General features: G+C 45.4%; 1 protein-coding gene across 4 annotated transcripts in view; it reads right to left on the bottom strand.

Moving 5' to 3' along the window:
- LOC106581424 (rho guanine nucleotide exchange factor 17) overlaps window positions 1–20,642 on the bottom strand; it is a 97,115-nt gene that overhangs the window by 17,083 nt on the left and 59,390 nt on the right. For all 4 annotated transcript variants that reach the window (XR_014381934.1, XR_014381935.1, XR_014381936.1 and 1 more), the window contains exons 2-4: window positions 8,820–8,897; window positions 5,942–6,124; window positions 3,217–3,333 (exon numbers count right to left, since the gene is read on the bottom strand). Coding sequence is in view for 1 of the 4 variants with exons in the window: in XM_014163480.3 (XP_014018955.3) it covers window positions 3,217–3,333; window positions 5,942–6,124; window positions 8,820–8,897 (378 nt within the window). In the remaining 3 variants the exon portion in view is untranslated. The remainder of the gene's footprint in view (window positions 1–3,216; window positions 3,334–5,941; window positions 6,125–8,819; window positions 8,898–20,642) is intronic.

Raw genomic sequence — 20,642 nt, forward strand, 5'->3', positions numbered from 1 at the left:
GATAGTATTGGTATGAATATATAGACTAGACCAGGACTAATGACTACTGCTGGTATGAATATATAGACTAGAGCAGGACTAATGACTACTACTGGTATGAATATATAGACTAGAGCAGGACTAATGATAGTACTGGTATGAATATATAGACTAGACCAGGACTAATGACTACTACTGGTATGAATATATATACTAGAGCAGGACTAATGATAGTACTGGTATGAATATATAGACTAGACCAGGACTAATGACTAATACTGGTATGAATATATAGACTAGAGCAGGACTAATGATAGTATTGGTATGAATATATAGACTAGACCAGGACTAATGACTACTGCTGGTATGAATATATAGACTAGAGCAGGACTAATGATAGTATTGGTATGAATATATAGACTAGACCAGGACTAATGACTACTGCTGGTATGAATATATAGACTAGACCAGGACTAATGATAGTACTGGTATGAATATATAGACTAGACCAGGACTAATGACTACTTCTGGTATGAATATATAGACTAGAGCAGGACTAATGATAGTACTGGTATGAATATATAGACTAGACCAGGACTAATGATAGTACTGGTATGAATATATAGACTAGACCAGGACTAATGATAGTACTGGTATGAATATATAGACTAGACCAGGACTAATGACTACTTCTGGTATGAATATATAGACTAGACCAGGACTAATGACTACTACTGGTATGAATATATAGACTAGACCAGGACTAATGATAGTACTGGTATGAATATATAGACTAGACCAGGACTAATGATAGTACTGGTATGAATATATGGATTAGACCAGGACTAATGATAGTACTGGTATGAATATATAGACTAGACCACGACTAATGATAGTACTGGTATGAATATATAGACTAGACCAGGACTAATGATAGTACTGGTATGAATATATAGACTAGACCAGGACTAATGACTACTGCTGGTATGAATATATAGACTAGACCAGGACTAATGATAGTACTGGTATGAATATATAGACTAGACAAGGACTAATGATAGTACTGGTATGAATATATAGACTAGACCAGGACTAATGACTACTTCTGGTATGAATATATAGACTAGACCAGGACTAATGATAGTACTGGTATGAATATATAGACTAGACCAGGACTAATGATAGTACTGGTATGAATATATAGACTAGACCAGGACTAATGATAGTACTGGTATGAATATATAGACTAGAGCAGGACTAATGATAGTACTGGTATGAATATATAGACTAGAGCAGGACTAATGACTACTACTGGTATGAATATATAGACTAGACCAGGACTAATGATAGTACTGGTATGAATATATAGACTAGACCAGGACTAATGACTACTACTGGTATGAATATATAGACTAGACCAGGACTAATGATAGTACTGGTATGAATATATAGACTAGACCAGGACTAATGACTACTTCTGGTATGAATATATAGACTAGACCAGGACTAATGACTACTACTGGTATGAATATATAGACTAGACCAGGACTAATGATAGTACTGGTATGAATATATAGACTAGACCAGGACTAATGATAGTACTGGTATGAATATATAGACTAGACCAGGACTAATGACTACTACTGGTATGAATATATAGACTAGACCAGGACTAATGATAGTACTGGTATGAATATATAGACTAGACCAGGACTAATGATAGTACTGGTATGAATATATAGACTAGACCAGGACTAATGACTACTACTGGTATGTGTTTGTAGTTGCCTTTAAAAGTGTCAAATCTTTACAGCTCTGAAGTTCACAAGAAATGTTATTCAATTCAAAATGTTGGCTAGATATTTCAACGTTGTATGACAAGCGTGAATGTCTGACTGAAAACGTTTTTGAAGCTGCTTTGAGCCACAGCTCGTTGTATCTACGTTAACAATATAATCACATCAGTGGTTTTCAAGAGACAGCGTGGTGGTACGGAGAATCCTCACCACCACGTGAAGAATGTTCTAGTGTGACCTACCGTCTGCGTCACACCCCTACGTTGGCAAGACAACACTACAGGAAAGACGGTTGTCTTTTGTTGTGAGAGGCTCAGCGTTGTTTGGATCATTTCAAGTTGTGTAACGTTCACCCAGCATCAGAGGATCAGTGATCAAGTGTCTCTTTCTAAAGAAAACCTCCTGAGAAAACTGATATTGGACGAGCAGGAGGGACAGGATTTGCGCCCGCCCGCACGCACACACACACACAGTCACAGAGAGACAAACACACAGTCACAGAGAGACAAACACACAGTCACAGAGAGACAAACGCACAGTCACAGAGACAAACGCACAGTCACAGAGACAAACGCACACACACAGAGACAAACACACACACAGAGACACACACACACACACACACACACACACAGAGACACACACAGAGAGAGACACACACAGAGAGAGACACACACACACAGAGACACACACACACAGAGACACACACACACAGAGACACACACACACACACACACACACACACACACACACACACACACACACACACACAGAGACACACACAGAGACACACCACAGAGACACACACAGAGACACACACAGAGACACACACAGAGACACACACACACACACACACTAGCTAAAGACAAGTCCGTGCATCACACTCCCCTACAAGTGTCATATATGGACACACACACTCATATAGACAGTGGACACACACACACTCATATAGACAGTGGACACACACACACTCATATAGACAGTGGACACACACACCCTCATATAGACAGTGGACACACACACACTCAGATAGACAGTGGACACACACACACTCAGATAGACAGTGGACACACACACACTCAGATAGACAGTGGACACACTCACACTCAGATAGACAGTGGACACACTCACACTCAGATAGACAGTGGACACACTCACACTCAGATAGACAGTGGACACTCTCACACTCAGATAGACAGTGGACACTCTCACACTCAGATAGACAGTGGACACTCACACTCAGATAGACAGTGGACACTCACACTCAGATAGACAGTGGACACTCACACTCAGATAGACAGTGGACACTCACACTCAGATAGACAGTGGACACTCACACTCAGATAGACAGTGGACACTCACACTCAGATAGACAGTGGACACTCACACTCAGATAGACAGTGGACACACACTCAGATAGACAGTGGACATACACACTCACCTCCAGGAACTTGAGGAATGCCGGCTTGGCCTCTTTTGCGATTCTCACTGCATCTTTGGCGTTCAGAAAGTTATCGATGTATGCTGAATAAATATTAGCAAGAATCTCTTTGGAGAACTGTGTACAAGAGAGAAAGACAGAGATGGGAGGAGAGAGAGAGAATATTAACAGGCAAGATATACTGGGAAGAACCCCCCCATACTAGGTTGGGTTTGCTCCTAGCAGAACTCGGCTAGGTGAAGTGAACATCTGTGCCTCGCATACTTTAGCTTGAAAATGTTGAAAAAAGTGGCAATATTACTCTTTGTCCCTTTAGAGATGCCATAGCAACAACATAGACAAAATAGTCTGAATTTATGTAAGATAAAATCATGAAATCTGTCATTTTAAATCTAATTAAGATGTTCTGTGCAGTATTTCTCAAATGAAAAATGTGCAAGAAAACTAGTTGTCTCTTGTTGAAAGACAACAAACATTTAATTGAAGAATCCTGTCCATAGTTCCTACTAGCAGTAGTACTGTTGACCAATCACCAACGAAGGGGCGTAGAAAGAAAAAAAACGTCCAAACCCCAAATCGAACAAAACGTCATAATATATTCACAAACTGTTGACTTGGAAAAATGTGACAGGCTTTAAGCTGACTCTGAAGAAGGGTGAATCCTACCCGGCAACAAGTGTTTGGTGAGCCTGGCTCTGGCTAGGATTGGTCAATATGGTGATACATAGCAAGCCTCCCTTCAGGCTTAAAAACAGGGGATCCATAGTGGGGAAAAGGCGAGCCTCAGTGGGGAGAGATGATGGAGAGCAAACACACACATCCACAGGAAGTGAGCACAACACGCATTATGGCATGCTCCCCACACACTGTGACTCCCTCTGAACAGCCGTTTCTCTATACAATGGATATGAGGGAGGAGGTGAGAAACAAATTAGAGGGGCAAGGAAATTGAAAGAGAGAGAGAGAGAGAGAGAGAGAGAGAGAGAGAGAGAGAGAGAGAGAGAGAGAGAGAGAGAGAGAGAGAGAGAGACAGACAGACAGACAGAGACAGACAGACAGACAGACAGACAGACAGACAGACAGACAGACAGACAGACAGACAGACAGACAGAGACAGACAGAGACAGAGAATAAGGGGCATGGTTTAACAGTAACACAGAAATAGGCATTTCAACCCCTCATGAAAAGAGCTGCCCATTCTCCTCCATCCTCTCTCCTCCATCTGTCAGGAGTGATATCAGGTGCCTTACACCACAGCCAGTGGCACCTTATTATTTGAGGAAGAAGGGCTCATAATAATGTCTGGAATGGAATAAATTGAATGTTATTGAACACATCAAACACATGGTTTCCATAGGTTTGATACCATTCCATTCATTATTATGAGATGTCCTCCCCTCAGCAGCCTCCTGTGGTCTACACCTAAGCTGTCACCTGTAACCCCTCTCCCCATCCCTCCACCCTCCAGTTACACAAGCAGCCACTCTCCCCATCCCTCCACCCTCCAGTTACACAAGCAGCCACTCTCCCCATCCCTCCAGTTACACAAGCAGCCACTCTCCCCATCCCTCCAGTTACACAAGCAGCCACTCTCCCCATCCCTCCACCCTCCAGTTACACAAGCAGCCACTCTCCCCATCCCTCCACCCTCCAGTTACACAAGCAGCCACTCTCCCCATCCCTCCAGTTACACAAGCAGCCACTCTCCCCATCCCTCCACCCTCCAGTTACACAAGCAGCCACTCTCCCCATCCTCTTCTGTCGCTCTTTCCCTTCTAATGTGGGAGTCATTCTTTTTTCTCCTTTTGAAGGCGCAGTGCAGTCAAAAATGTGGTTTGTTGTGTTTTACATACATTTCCACACTATGAGGTTGGAATAATACTGTGAAATTGTGAAAATTATGATAATGAACTTTTAGTCTAAGAGCTGTACTTATTTCTTATTTAATGAGGGAAATACTTATTTCCCTCATTAAAATGCAAATCATTTTATAACATTTTTGACATGCGTTTTTCTGGATTTTTGTTGTTGTTATTCTGTCTCTCGCTGTTCAAATAAACCTACCATTAAAATTATAGACTGATCATTTCTTTGTCAGTAGGCAAATGTACAAAATCAGCAGGGGATCAAATACTTTTTTCCCTCATTGTACACTACATGACCAAAAGGTAGAACATTTATGTAATGACATTCTGTGATTGTCATCAGGCCTACACTGGAAGCCTATACTGTCCCCTGCTGTCTGCGTGCGTCTTGGGAATTGGCCATTCCTCTCCACCTTCGCAAAATGTAAGTGTTCTCGTGGAACAACAATGCAACATGGAGCGTTCACCACACGATTCCACATCAACATGGAGCGTTCACCACACGATTCCACATCAACATGGAGCGTTCACCCACACGATTCCACATCAACATGGAGCGTTCACCCACACGGATTCCACATCAACATGGAGCGTTCACCACACGATTCCACATCAACATGGAGCGTTCACCACACGATTCCACATCAACATGGAGCGTTCACCACACGATTCCACATCAATTCGCTGATTTTTCATGCGGATGACATACAGTCATAGTAAATAATGGTGTATTATAGTTTTTTTTGACATTTTGTTTTAATTGTTATGTTTTACCGGTACCGGACCACACCGACTTACTTTCACCCGTGGTTTTTCCATTCTCCATGGTTCACAGTGATTGGATGGAGGGAGGTACTTACCGATTGGATAAGCAGCTGACCCACGGTCTGTTTGTCGTGCCATTGGCTGATGCAGCCGGTGACCTGTTCCAGGAAGTGCTCATGGTGCTCCAGGATCTCTGGGATCTGATAGAACATCTCATCCACCAATGAGGGATCAACTAGTGATCCACTGTCTGGCTGCTTCAGAGGCCGCATATAGCCCTACAGATAGAGAGAGAGAGAGGTAGAGAGATAGAGGGGGAAGGAGAAAAATAGAGGGGACAGAAGAGAGGAAATAGAAGAGGGAGAGAGAGCGAAAGAGGGGGGAGTTAGAGAGAGATGGGGGTGGTAGAGAGAGAGGGAGAGGGGGGAGGTAGAGAGAGATGGGGGTGGTAGAGAGAGAGGGAGAGGGGGGAGGTAGAGAGAGTGAGAGAGAGGGAGAGGGGGGAGGTAGAGAGAGCGAGAGAGAGAGAGGGAGAGGGGGGAGGTAGAGAGAGAGCGAGAGAGACGGAGAGGGGGGAGGTAGAGAGAGAGCGAGAGAGACGGAGAGGGGGGAGGTAGAGAGAGAGCGAGAGAGACGGAGAGGGGGGAGGTAGAGAGAGAGCGAGAGAGATGGAGAGGGGGGAGGTAGAGAGATCGAGAGAGAGGGAGAGGGGGGAGGTAGAGAGAGAGCGAGAGAGACGGAGAGGGGGGAGGTAGAGAGAGAGCGAGAGAGACAATATGTTTCTATTTTGGGAAAATTAAACCTTATTTTCCTGAAACCAGCCTCGTGAAATATGAACACATCCAGGCAAGCCACAGAGCCCGTGAAGCAAGCACCCATGCACACACACTGCAGTGTTGGAATGCTGTATTTGTGTGATCTGCATATACAGCCTGAGTTGGTAGGATGTGTGTGATCTGCGTATACAGCCTGAGTTGGTAGGATGTGTGTGTGTGTGATCTGCGTATACAGCCTGAGTGGGTAGGATGTGTGTGATCTGCGTATACAGCCTGAGTTGGTAGGATGTGTGTGATCTGCATATACAGCCTGAGTTGGTAGGATGTGTGTGTGTGTGATCTGCATATACAGCCTGAGTTGGTAGGATGTGTGTGTGTGTGATCTGCATATACAGCCTGAGTTGGTAGGATGTGTGTGATCTGCGTATACAGCCTGAGTTGGTAGGATGTGTGTGTGCGCGAGGTGCATTGTTTATTAATACAGTGTAAGTGTGTGTTTGGGGTCTGTTCAGAGGGTGTCTAATCGATGGTGTCTCACACACGCTTCTCATTCTGTTTTGACTACATGGCACCTGGGCTTACTATGGCTGCAGTTTAACATACCCCCTCTTTCTCCCTCTCACAAGCCTCTCCTAACCCTCTCTCTCCACTCACAAGCCTCTCTTCCTCTTTCTCTCCTCTCACAAGCCTCTCTTCCCCTTCTCTCTCAACTCTCTCTTCCCCCTCAACTCTCTCAAGCCTCTCTTCCCCCTCTCTCTCTCTCAACTCTCCCAAGCCTCTCTTCCCCCTCCCAAGCCTCTCTTCCCCCTCTCTCTCAACTCTCTCAAGCCTCTCTCTCTTCTCCCAAGCCTTTCTTCCCCCTCTCTCAACTCTCTCAAGCCTCTCTCTCAAGCCTCTCTTCCCCCTCTCTCTCAAGCCTCTCTTCCCCCTCTCTCTCAAGCCTCTCTTCCCCCTCTCTCTCAAGCCTCTCTTCCCCCTCTCTCTCAAGCCTCTCTTCCCCCTCTCTCTCAAGCCTCTCTTCCCCCTCTCTCTCAAGCCTCTCTTCCCCCTCTCTCTCAAGCCTCTCTTCCCCCTCTCTCTCAAGCCTCTCTTCCCCCTCTCTCTCAAGCCTCTCTTCCCCCTCTCACTCAAGCCTCTCTTCCCCCTCTCTCTCAAGCCTCTCTTCCCCCTCTCTCTCAAGCCTCTCTTCCCCCTCTCTCTCAAGCCTCTCTTCCCCCTCTCTCTCAAGCCTCTCTTCCCCCTCTCTCTCAAGCCTCTCTTCCCCCTCTCTCTCAAGCCTCTCTTCCCCCTCTCTCTCAACTCTCTCAAGCCTCTCTCTCAAGCCTCTCTTCCCCCTCTCACTCAAGCCTCTCTTCCCCCTCTCACTCAAGCCTCTCTTCCCCCTCTCACTCAAGCCTCTCTTCCCCCTCACTCAACTCTGAACTGTCCTCTCCACTCTCACACGTCTTCTTTCTTCTCTATCAGCTTCTACTGTCTGAATGAGAGGCTGAACAACTCTTCAATAAATAATTGTAGGGAGGTATGGTTGGGAGAGAAGAGTGGAGTCTATGATAGACAAGGGGTGTAGGTGTGTGTGGTTTAGTGGGGTTGTGGAGTTGTGTGGTGAAGGTTGGGTCTGGGTGGGGAGAGGTTTGGGTCTGGGTGGGGAGAGGATTTGGGTCTGGGTGGGGAGAGGGTTTGGGTCTGGGTGGGGAGAGGGTTTGGGTCTGGGTGGGGAGAGGGTGGGGTCTGAGTGGGGAGAGGGTGGGGTCTGGGTGGGGAGAGGGTGGGGTCTGGGTGGGGAGAGGGTGGGGTCTGGGTGGGGAGAGGGTGGAGTCTGGGTGGGGAGAGGGTGGGGTCTGGGTGGGGAGAGGGTGGAGTCTGGGTGGGGAGAGGGTGGGGTCTGGGTGGGGAGAGGGTGGGGAGAGGGTGTGGTCTGGATGGGGAGAGGGTGGGGTCTGGGTGGGGAGAGGGTTTGGGTCTGGGTGGGGAGAGGGTTTGGGTCTGGGTGGGGAGAGGGTTTGGGTCTGGGTGGGGTCTGGGTGGGGAGAGGGTTTGGGTCTGGGTGGGGAGAGGGTTTGGGTCTGGGTGGGGAGAGGGTGGGGTCTGGGTGGGGAGAGGGTGGGGTCTGGGTGGGGAGACTGCCTGTCTGAATGAGGCGGTGAGATATGTGGCTGAGGGGTGAGGAGAGGGGCTTTAGCAGGAGTCATAGTATTACCTGTATGAGTGTCCGGAGCGACTCCACATAAGACTGCTCAGTGTCCAGGAGGGTCATCACGACATGTCTTCTCATATCCTGCAGAGGGAGACAACACTGTGAGTGCTACGGCATAACACACACTGAATTTGGCTCGACTGTCATCAAAATAAGGGTTTCCTGTTTACATGGTTAGGTTGGAATCTGTACACTGGGAAAAACACCAGTGTGTGTGTGTGTGTGTGTGTCCCCCCTACAGAGAAGATACAAGCTTGTCAAAGGCTTATGGCTCAAAGGCTAATAGATGAAGAGAAGAGACTCGTGCCTTATCACGACTAACACGGCAAACTACCAGCAGTCACGCTCTACACATCCTACACGCTGGGCCGTCACACACACACACACACACACACACACCCCCAGGGAATATTAGGCTCAGATTCCTAACGATCTGTTCTCTCCATCTTCCTTTCCTCCAAACCTCTGTCTATTTTCTCTCTCTCTCTCTCAGTGTACCTGTAGGTTGTGAAGCAGCGCACCAGGAGACATCTGGCCCTGATGCAACAACACTAACAGAGACAGTGGAAATCTGGTTCAGAGAAGTTAGTCTATCAATGAATGAATCACTCAATGAAATACATTAAGTCTAGTCGACAAAGAGAGAGAGGAGAGAGAGAGAGGAAGAGAGAGAGAGGGAGGAGAGAGGAGAGAGAGAGGAGAGAGAGAGCGAGATAGAGGGAGAGAGAGAGAGGGAGGAGAGAGGAGAGAGAGAGGAGAGAGAGAGCAAGATAGAGGGAGAGAGAGAAGAGCAAGACTGGGTTGGCCTGACTCATCCGGTCTGCCCCAGGTGGCTAACGAGACTAACTCTGCATCTCTCACACACACACACACACACACACACACATCCTCTATTCATTGTTGCCATGCCAACCAGCAGCATCCTCCATCTCTGCCCCTAAAACCCACAGGGGAGAACTGTCTGACCCACAGACCACTGCTCTGTCACAGGGTTCACTAAAACACAGACAATCACAGGATCAAAGCCATAGGGTTCAGACGGCCTCCACTGATTCTTCACATGATATAGGAGGATAACATATGATATACTTCCCCAGAACAAAACTGTCCTTTATTCTACACTAGAACAGACATGACTTAACTATGCGTTCTAATCTCCACCTCTACCCAGCCTGACATACCTGGTCTGATTCCTCTCAAGGGTTCTTTCCATAGGGAGTTGTTCCTGGCCGACTGGCCAATGTCACATCTGCTTTCTCTTTATGGGTTCAGGTCCAGGTTGTGTTAATATTTGTCGGGCCCCAGGAAGACTAGCTGTCGCCATTGGCTAATGTGAATCTATTATTAACCAGTGCAACAGACAACCCAGACTCCATCAACACTAGTAAACATTACCCTAAATACCAGACAGCTGGAGGCTCATATTTTCCTGCTCCGTGTCCTAATAATAACATTACAAAAATAACATCCCACAATTCCACATTTATACCTGGATCTCCCACAAGGCTCAGCAGGGGAGCATTCATGTGTCCCTAGCCTGAGGAAGGTGACAGTGCCGTCACTGCATAGCAGCAAGTCATTTACTGTGTATGAGAGAGAAAGAGAGAGAGAGAGAGAGAGAGAGAGAGAGAGAGAGAGAGAGAGAGAGAGAGAGAGAAAGAGAGAGAGAGAGTGAAAGAGAGAGAGCGAGAGAGAAAGAGAGAGATGGCTTGGCTTGATATTACTGCGTTGTTGGAGCTAGAAACATAAGCATGTCTCTGCACCTGCGATAACATCTGCAAAACTGTTTATGCAGACCAAATAAATTGATTTGATTTGAGAGGGGGAGAGAGAGAGAGCGAGAAAGAGAGAGTGGACATCTGGTGACTGTCAAGTCCATTAACGTGGGATACACACGCACGCTTTCATGTCATCTTGATATAGTCTAAAATGAAAATCAGTTTCGTCATGTCAAGCTGACATAGTATGAACAGGAAGTGAACCCCTAGCCCACCTGAGGTCATCCAGTTGAAACTGCAACAAGATCTCTGGGTAATCAACATTTATCCAGGGCCTTTCACTGATGCCCAAGTGTCAGTACTGGGTAAAGGACTCTCCCTTCTCTCCTTCCAATAGCATGGACCCTTTTACATTTAAAGTTGACATATTCAAATGTGTTCGTTAATTACATTTAAATAATTTATTCTGGGCTACTGGGCAACCATCGTGTAATGGCAATGCAATTTTTAGAAACTATAATGCATCGGAAATGTGAGAGAACTAAAAGGATATTCAAAAAGAAGTCGAGTTTTGTGCCTTACGTTAATGTGAGTCCTTCTGTTCTCACCTACTGATGAATTGATTGAACATGATTTTGCTAAATTAGCCCGCAATACCCCTAAACAAGCAGATCATCTCAGTAACGATGAACAAAACGCGTTGAAGGAATTGAAAGACAATCCAGATATTGTATATCTTCTTGAACTGTACTGTTGGTTAAGGTCTTGTACAGTTGAAGTCAGAAGTTTACATACACTTAGTTTGGAGTCAATAAAATGCGTTTTTCAACCACTCCACAAATTTCTTGTTAACAAACTATAGTTTTGGCAAGTCGGTTAGGACATCTACTTTGTGCATGACACAAGTCATTTTTCCAACAATTGTTTGCAGACAGATTATTTCACTTATAATTCACTGTATCACAATTCCAGTGGGTCAGAAGTTTACATACACTAAGTTGACTGTGCCTTTAAACAGCTTGGAAAATTGCAGAAAATGATGTCATGGCTTTAGAAGCTTCTAATAGGCTAATTGACATCATTTGAGTCAATTGGAGGTGTACCTGTGGATGTATTTCAAGGCCTACCTTCAGACTCAGTACCTCTTTGCTTGACATCATGGGAAAATCAAAAGAAATCAGCCAAGACCTCAGAAATTGTTTTTTAGACTTCCACAAGTCTGGTTCATCCTTGGGAGAAATTTCCAAATGACTGAAGGTATCACGTTCATCTGTACAAACAATAGTACGCAAGTATAAACACCATGGGACCACACAGCAGTCATATCGCTTAGGAAGGAGACGCGTTCTGTCTCCTAGAGATGAACGTACTTTGGTGTGAAAAGTGCAAATCAATCCCAAAACAGCAGCAATGGACCTTGTGAAGATGCTGGAGGAAACAGGTACAAAAGTATCTATATCCACAGTAAAATGAGTCCTATTTCGACATAACCTGAAAGGCCGCTCAGAATAGAAGAAGCCACTGCTTCAAAACCGCCATAAAAAAGCCAGACTACGGTTTGCAACTGCACATGGGGACAAAGATCGTACTTTTTGGAGAAATGTCCTCTAGTCTGATTAAACAAAAATAGAACTGTTTGGTCATAATGACCATCGTTATGTTTGGAGGAAAAAGGGGGAGGCTTGCAAGCCGAAGAACACCATCCCAACCGTGAAGCACGGGGGTGGCAGCATCATGTTGTGGGGGTGCTTTGCTGCAGGAGGGACTGGTGCACTTCACAAAATAGATGGCATCATGAGGGAGGAAAATTATGTGGATATATTGAAGCAACATCTCAAGACATTAGTCAGGAAGTTATAGCTTGGTTACAAATGGGTCTTCCAAATGGACAATGACCCCAAGCATACTTCCAAAGTTGTGGCAAAATGGCTTAAGGACAACAAAGTCAAGGGATCGGAGTGGCCATCATAAAGCCCTGACCTCAATCCCATAGAAAATTTGTGGGCAGAACTGAAAAAGTGTGTGTGAGCAAGGAGGCCTACAAACCTGAGTCAGTTACACCAGCTCTCTCAGGAGGAATGGCCCAATATTCACCCAACTGATTGTGGGAAGCTTGTGGAAGGCTACCCGAAACATTTGACCCAAGTTAAACAATTTAAAGGTAATGCTTCCAAATACTAATGGAGTGTATGTAAACTTCTGACCCACTGGAAATGTGATGAAAGAAATCAAAGATTAAATAAATCACTCTCTACTATTATTCTGACATTTCACATTCTTAAAATAAAGTGGTGATCCTAACTGACCTAAGACAGGGAATTGTTACTCGGATTAAATGTCAGGAATTGTGAAAAACTGAGTTTAAATGTATTTGGCTAAGGTGTATGTAAACTTCCGACTTCAACTGTAAGTAAGCATTTCACGGTAAGGTCTACACTTGTTGTATTCGGCACGTGACAAAGTTTGATTTGATATTGTGATAAATGCTGATAAGGGTATTATGGTATTAAGCAGGGAGAAAATGATAGTGAGGTCTATGCTCAACTCTCCGATGTTTAGTTCTAGTTCCCAGACAAAAACATGATATAGCTAGCTTCATTGATAACGGTCTTTCAGAGGGTTGGATAATGGAAACGAAGAATGTCACACCCAGGCTGTTTATTATGGCTAACCCAAAATATATCAAAGTATGGATAAACCTCCTTTACGTCCCATAGTGTCAGTTAACAGTAGCCCTATTGAACCCCTTTCCCAGTGTGTTGATTTCTTCACCTCTAAATGTGTGCTAGCCTTGCCAGACTTTTTTAGGAGATACCAGGGGCGTGCTTAAGACAATAAAGAACTATAGATGCGACACTGAAAGCATCTTAGTTACACTTGACGTTCAGTCTCTCTACACTAATATCCCGCATGACACAGGCCTCAATTTATTCTGTCTCTCACTGAAAAAGCCCTCATCAAATTACTTCCCATATGCAGGCAGTTTCTACAAACAGATTTGGTGTACAGCGATGGGAGCTACATTCGCTCCTAACTATGCAAATGTATTGATAGGATAATGGGAGGAGACCTTCATTTATGACGTCAAGAAAAACCCATATTTCCAGAAAAGATACTTTGAGGACATCCTGGTATGGAACGTTACTGACGCTCTCCTCTCCGAGTTCATTTCATATATTAACTTCTCTTACCCCAATCTGAAATTCACAGCAGAGAGAAGTCAGGAAAAAATTGACTTTTTGGATCTTACAATCCACAAAAATAAAATAAACAAGTTGGAGTCTACCATGTTCCGCAATCCACAGAGTAGGAATAGACTTTTAGGTGCAGACAGTAACCACCAGGTATACCTTAACCAGGACATACCGGTGGGTCAGTTCCTAAGACTCTGACCTAACTACAGTAACCACCAGGTATACCTTAAGCAGGACATACCGGTAGGTCAGTTCCTAAGACTCTGACCTAACTGTAGTCCAGACAGATTTCGATTGCAAAGCTAATGATATGCGCACCAGGTTCCTGCCACGCGGGTATGATAAGAGTGTCATTGAACAGGCCTATACTCGTGCTAGAGAGACTGAACGTCAAAGGCTACCCACAGGCACTAATACAAACCAGGACAAAATGCCCCCACTTTTGTAGTTTTTACACGGACTACAGCCCATGTGCCGGTCACGTCAAATCCATTGTATTGGAACATCCTCATAAGTGATCCAAATCTACCAGAGTTCACAACATGTTCCCCTCCATTTGTTTTCGCAGTGCGCGCAATCTTGCCTCCCAGGCAGTCCAATGGCAGTTACAAGTGTGGCCACCGTGTAGAATGTGACAATACGACCAATACTAAAGTTCTTTATCACCCGAGAACAGGTCAAGAATACAAAAGCCAAAGCTTCGTTAATTGTAGCACCACAAATGTCATATACTAAACTCAGCAAAAAAAGAAACGTCCCTCTTTCAGGACCCTGTCTTTCAAAGATAATTCGTAAAAATATAAATAACTTCACAGATCTTCATTGTAAAGGGTTCAAACACTGTTTCCCATGCTTGTTCAATGAACCATAAACAATTAATGAACATGCACCTGTGGAACGGTCATTAAGACACTAACAACTTACAGACGGTAGGTAAATAAGGTCACAGTTATGAAACTTAGGACACTAAAGAGGCCTTTCTACTGACTCTGAAAAACACCAAAAGAACGAAGCCCAGGGTCCCTGCTCATCTGCGTGAACGTGCCTTAGGCATGCTGCAAGGAGGCATGAGGACTGCCTCCTTGTCGCTGGACCAGACAGGACTGGCAAAAAGTGCTCTTCACTGACGAGTCGGGATCGATTTGGAGGTGGAGGGTCCGTCATGGTCTGGGGCGGTGTGTCACAGCATCATCGGACTGAGCTTGTTGTCATTGCAGGCAATCTTAATGCTGTGCGTTACAGGGAAGACATCCTCATCCCTCATGTGGTACCCTTCCTGCAATCTCATCCTGACATGACCCTCCAGCATGACAATGCCACCAGCCATACTGCTCGTTCTGTGCGTGATTTCCTGCAAGACAGGAATGTCAGTGTTCTGCCATGGCCAGTGAAGAGCCAGGATCTCAATCCACTTGAGCACGTCTGGGACCTGTTGGATCGGAGGGTGAGGGCTAGGGCCATTCCCCCCAGAAATGTCCGGGAACTTGCAGGTAACTTGGTGGAAGAGTGGGGTAACATCTCACAGCAAGAACTGGCAAATCTGGTGCAGTCCATGAGGAGGAGATGCACTGCAGTACTTAATGCAGCTAGTGGCCACACCAGATACTGACTGTTACTTTTGATTTTGACCCCCCCTTTGTTCAGGGACACATTATTCCATTTCTGTTAGTCACATGTCTGTGGAACTTGTTCAGTTTTTGAATCTTATGTTCATACAAATATTTACACATGTTAAGTTTGCTGAAAATAAACGCAGTTGACAGTGAGAAGACGTTTCTGTTTCTGCTGAGTTTATTTACTATACACGCTTACTGCATCTGTTGGGCTGCTGCTTGTATTGGTCAAACTCAATGAGCCAACCATGGCTGACCTTCCTCCCTGCTCTTTGTAGGCATAGAACACATCCACATTTCACCAAGAGGAAGTGATATCGTACGTAGACTAAAACAAAGAGGGGCATTCTGACAGTACTCCTTAGATACTCTGGGGCTAAACAATGGTTTTTCACTGTCCTCGTTTCTATAATGTTGTTGCCTTGATTTTTTGGGGTCTCTGTATCTCCAGATTCACAGAAACCCAAATATCACCTATATATATTTTGACATGGCCTACTGATTAATGAGACACACTCTTTCTCTCATTATTTGTGCTATAATTTACCATTTACCTTGAAACATATTATCAAAATGTTGAAACATTGTTGTGTCTCAACGAGCCACTAGCCTATAAATAGGAACTATGTGGAATGCTCAGGTCACTCTGAGGAAGACGTCAGCTTGACGTAGAAACGTCCGTCACCTGTTCACATCCTGTACAATGGATTCAAGTGAGCAATAAGAAATCAGTCTCTGCCTTTATTGTTGAGTGCTCCAACTCCTTTGTACCTTAAATTAGTCCTTTTGGAAGTTGTTCTTGGTAAGCCGTTCTGGTGGTTTTTGTTATTGTTGTTGAGCAATCTTCCTTTGCTTGCGCAGGTCCAGCTGAACTCAGCTGTTGCTAGCCGTTGCAGAGCGATCAACAGAAAATGGAAGCAAAGCTGAAGGATGTTCTCGGCTGTGTGTCAGGCCGTGTGTGTAGGTGGCAGGGAAGTCAGGCGCAGGAGAATCAAACTTAGTATAAATGGAGTAGTTTAATAACGTAAAACAAAACCTCCAAAACCAAAGTACATAATAAAATAAACGTGGGCACAAGAACCCGTCGCTCACCAATCGAATATCACGAGCATAACAACAAACAATCTCTGACAAGGACATGAGGGGAAACAGAGGGGTGAATACACAACATGTAATGAATGGGATTGGAACCAGGTGTGTAGGAAGACTAGACAAAACCAATGGAAAATGAAAAATGGATCAATGATGGCTAGAAGACCGGTGACGTCGACCGCCGAGCACCACCCGAACAAGGAGAGGCATCGACTTCAGCAGAAGTCGTGACACTGTGTCACACACAAACACACGCGCGTAAAAGTGTGCACAAACACACACTGGCTGATGCACGTAGAATAACACACCCAAATGTTTCTGGTATTGAGAACAGTGAGCTACATTGTGGGTTTGTGAAAGGTCCACCGCAGACAGAGCCACCTTTGACCCCGTTTCTTCCAGTATGGCAGAGATAAGGAACGTTACAGGAGGGTGAGGGAACTCCCTGCAGTCTAAAGCTTAGTGAGATTATATGTGTGAAGAGGCTGTGTGTGTGTGTGTGTGTGTGTGTGTGTGTGGTAAAACAAGAGGGATCTTCCTGAAACAATGAACTTTGCTCTTATAGGTTCCAGCTGCCTTAATTGGATTCCACACACACGACCACAGCGGAACGTGGGGGAAGGATGGCCAGAATGTTGTTTTCATTTTTGTCACAGGATTGGCATGGTAACCAAGTTTAAAGCTAGAACCATTAGTTGCTACATCCATTTCTGGACTTATAAATGAATTATACCCATTGACTTAACATCTAAGCATATAACTTAGAAATGCCTCATGAGCTTATTTCAACTGTCGTACCCCATCAGAACCAAAAATAGAAACTTGTTTTACCCCAACGTTTGTAAACAATGTAAATGTAAACAAACACTGTATAGCCTCATAACACGGTTACAACTAATGTTGATATCATGGATGGTCATCCGCTTTGTTATTGCTTCAATGAAGGACTTTAAAAGCCACAACAGATAAATGCAAGATGGAGAGCAGAAGGTGGATGTGATCATTATTCATTGACCTCTCCATGTTACCTGGTGGATAAAAAACATCTGCACGCGTATACAAACACACATAATATACTAACACCCCAATATGGCTGCTGGCCTTCAGTTCAAAGGCAAGGTTTTAGCCTGTGGGACTAGGATGGTTTTGATTGGCTGAGAGGCCTAAGCCCTGCTCCCTCTGATGGCTTTGATTGGCTCAGAAGCTTTAGTCTGTCTGTTATTGAGTCTTAGAGGGGAAAGGGGACTGTGTGTGTGGTGTGTGTGTGTGTGTGTGTGTGTGTGTGTCTCCCCCATGTCAAAGCAGACCGCAGGGGGCCTCTACTGAACCTTGGTCGCTCAACTCACTGCTCAGAACGTTTACCAAATATTACCATTACTCACACACACACACACACACACACACACACACACACACACACACACACCACACACACACACACACACACACACACACACACACAACCCTAAACTAAGTCCAGCCAAGACAGAACAGCTCTGTCCCACAGCAGCCCACACCTGTCAATCAATCTGAGCCACCTCCCATCTCAGTGTTAACCAATCAGATCTACTCTCCTAATGCTTCACAAACTAGAGAACAGGCGTCTCATCTGGAATGTTCCAGGCTGGTTGCACTTGAGAAAGAGAGATGAGAAAGAGAGAGGAGCAGAGAGAGGAGAAAGATGAGAAAGAGGAGCAGCGAGATGAGAAAGAGAGGAGCAGAAAGAGGAGAAAGATGAGAAAGAGGAGCAGCGAGAAGAGCAGAGAGGAGCAGCGAGAGGTGCAGAGAGATGAGAAAGAAAGAGGAGCAGCGAGAGAGGAAGGATGCCAAGGCAGAAAAGAGACAGCAGAGAGTAAAACAAACAAAAAAGTTAGAAATAAAGGAGACAGAAAGAGAGAAATCCTCTGTCGTCATCACCCCTCTCCGTGGCGACAGTAGTCCATAACAACCGCTCTCTCTAGTAACAGCAACATTACCCAACCCCCCTTATACTTCCCACGCCAAGTGAAACCAGATCCATCCCCACTCTCCATCCCTCTCTCTCTCCATCCATCCCCTCTCCAGTCTCCATCATCCCCTCTCCAGTCTCCATCCATCCATCCATCCCCTCACTCTCTAATCCATCCATCCCCTCTCTCTCTCCATCCATCCCCTCTCCAGTCTCCATCCATCCATCCCCTCACTCTCCATCTCTCTCTCTCCATCCATCCCCTCTCCAGTCTCCATCATCCCCTCACTCTCCATCTCTCTCTCTCCATCCATCCCCTCTCCAGTCTCCATCATCCCCTCACTCTCCATCTCTCTCTCCATCCATCCCCTCTCCAGTCTCCATTCATCCCCTCACTCTCCATCCATCCCCTCTCTCCATCCATCCCCTCTTTAGTCTCCATCAATCCATCCCTCTCGCTCTCTCTCTCCCATCCATCTCTTTCTCCATCCCTCTCCATTCTCCATCCCACTCGCTTTCCATCCACTCATCCATAAATCTCTCCCTCTCAATTATTTCATCTCTCTCTCCATCCATCTCCAACCCTCTTCAACCCTAGTGCTGGGGGACCCCCAGGGCTTGCCCTTCGCCGTCCTGTCATTGCCCAGCGACAGGACCCTAAGAGGGGGGCTAGGCCTCCACTGTGGTCCCCTGCTTCACATACAGGCCTCTGGAGCTTCAGCCTCTCAACAGGGTTATGTAACTGTGACGTAGCCAGCAAGGGATCAATACTTGACTAGTCGGTCGTTACAGACGATCAACTGTTCACGTGTAGCTACACAGGTCACACACACACACACACACACACACACACACACACGTTTCAATTGGATGTCAAACAGCACCAATGTGGCTGTATTTCCTAATGCTACAGGTCCATTCTCAGGTCAGCCACCAAAACAACACATGGAGGAACATCTTTTTTCTGTCACCTTCAAACTTCAGTTACAGGACATTGAAAGGACAAGAGAGGAACAAAGAAAGAATGAGAAGATAGAAAAAGCACAGGGACACTAGGCAGAGGAGGAGGGTTACTGGGGGAGAGAGAGAGCAGAGAGAGGACTAAAACCCATCTGAGGAAAGAGATACTAAGGAACAGGGGAAGTCCAGCTGTACGCCTGTTGCTAAGGAGCAGGGGGAAAAGTCTAGTTGTGTGCCTGTTGCTAAGGAGCAGGAGAAGTCCAGCTGTATGCCTGTTGCTAAGGAGCAGGGGGGAAAGTCCAGCTGTGTGCCTGTTGCTAAGGAGCAGGGAGGAAAGTCCAGCTGTATGCCTGTTGCTAAGGAGCAGGGTAAGTCTAGCTGTATGCCTGTTGCTAAGGAGCTGGATAAGTCTAGCTGTATGCCTGTTGCTAAGGAGCAGGGGAAGTTTAGTTGGATGCATGTTGCTAAGGAGCAGGGTAGGTCTAGCTGTATGCCTGTTGCTAAGGAGCAGGGGAGGTTTCAACCATCATATATAGCTAGCTAGGTTAGATATGAAACCAAACCATCATATATACAGTGCATTTGGAAAGTATTCACTTTTTCCACATTTTGTTACGTAACTGCCTTATTCTAAAACGGATTAAATTAAAGATTTTCATGAAACTACACACAATACCCCAAAGTGACAAAGCAAAAACAGGTATTTAGACATTTTTGCAAATGTATTAAAAATAAACAGAAATACCTTATTTGCATAAGTATTCAGACCCTTTGCTATGAGACTCGAAATAGAGCTCAGGTGCATCCTGTTTCCATTTCTACAACTTCATTGGAGTCCACCTGTGGTAAATTCAATTGATTGGACATGATTTGGAAAGGCACACACCTGTCTATATAAGGTCCCACAGTTGACTGTGCATGTCAGAGAAAAAAACAAGGACATTTCTGCAGCATTGAAGGTCCCCAAGAACACAGTGGCCTCCATCATTCTTAAATAGAAGAAGTTTGGAACCACCAAAACTTGTCCTAGAGCTGGCCACCCGGCCAAACGGAGCAATCGGAGAATAGCCATGGTCAGGGAGGTGACCAATAACCCGATGGTAACTCTGACAGAGCTCCAGAGTTCCAACCTTCCAGAAGGACAATGATCTCTGCAGCACCTCACCAATTATGCCTTTATGGTAGAGTGGCCAGACGGAAGCCACTCCTCAGTAAAAGGCACATTACAACCCGCTTGGAGTTTGCCAAAAGGCACCTAAAGGACTCTCAGACCATGAAAAACAAGATTCTCTGATTTGATG

This window comes from Salmo salar, chromosome 20 (assembly GCF_965601325.2).
Source record: "Salmo salar chromosome 20, fSalSal1, whole genome shotgun sequence".
Lineage (NCBI taxonomy): Eukaryota > Metazoa > Chordata > Actinopteri > Salmoniformes > Salmonidae > Salmo > Salmo salar.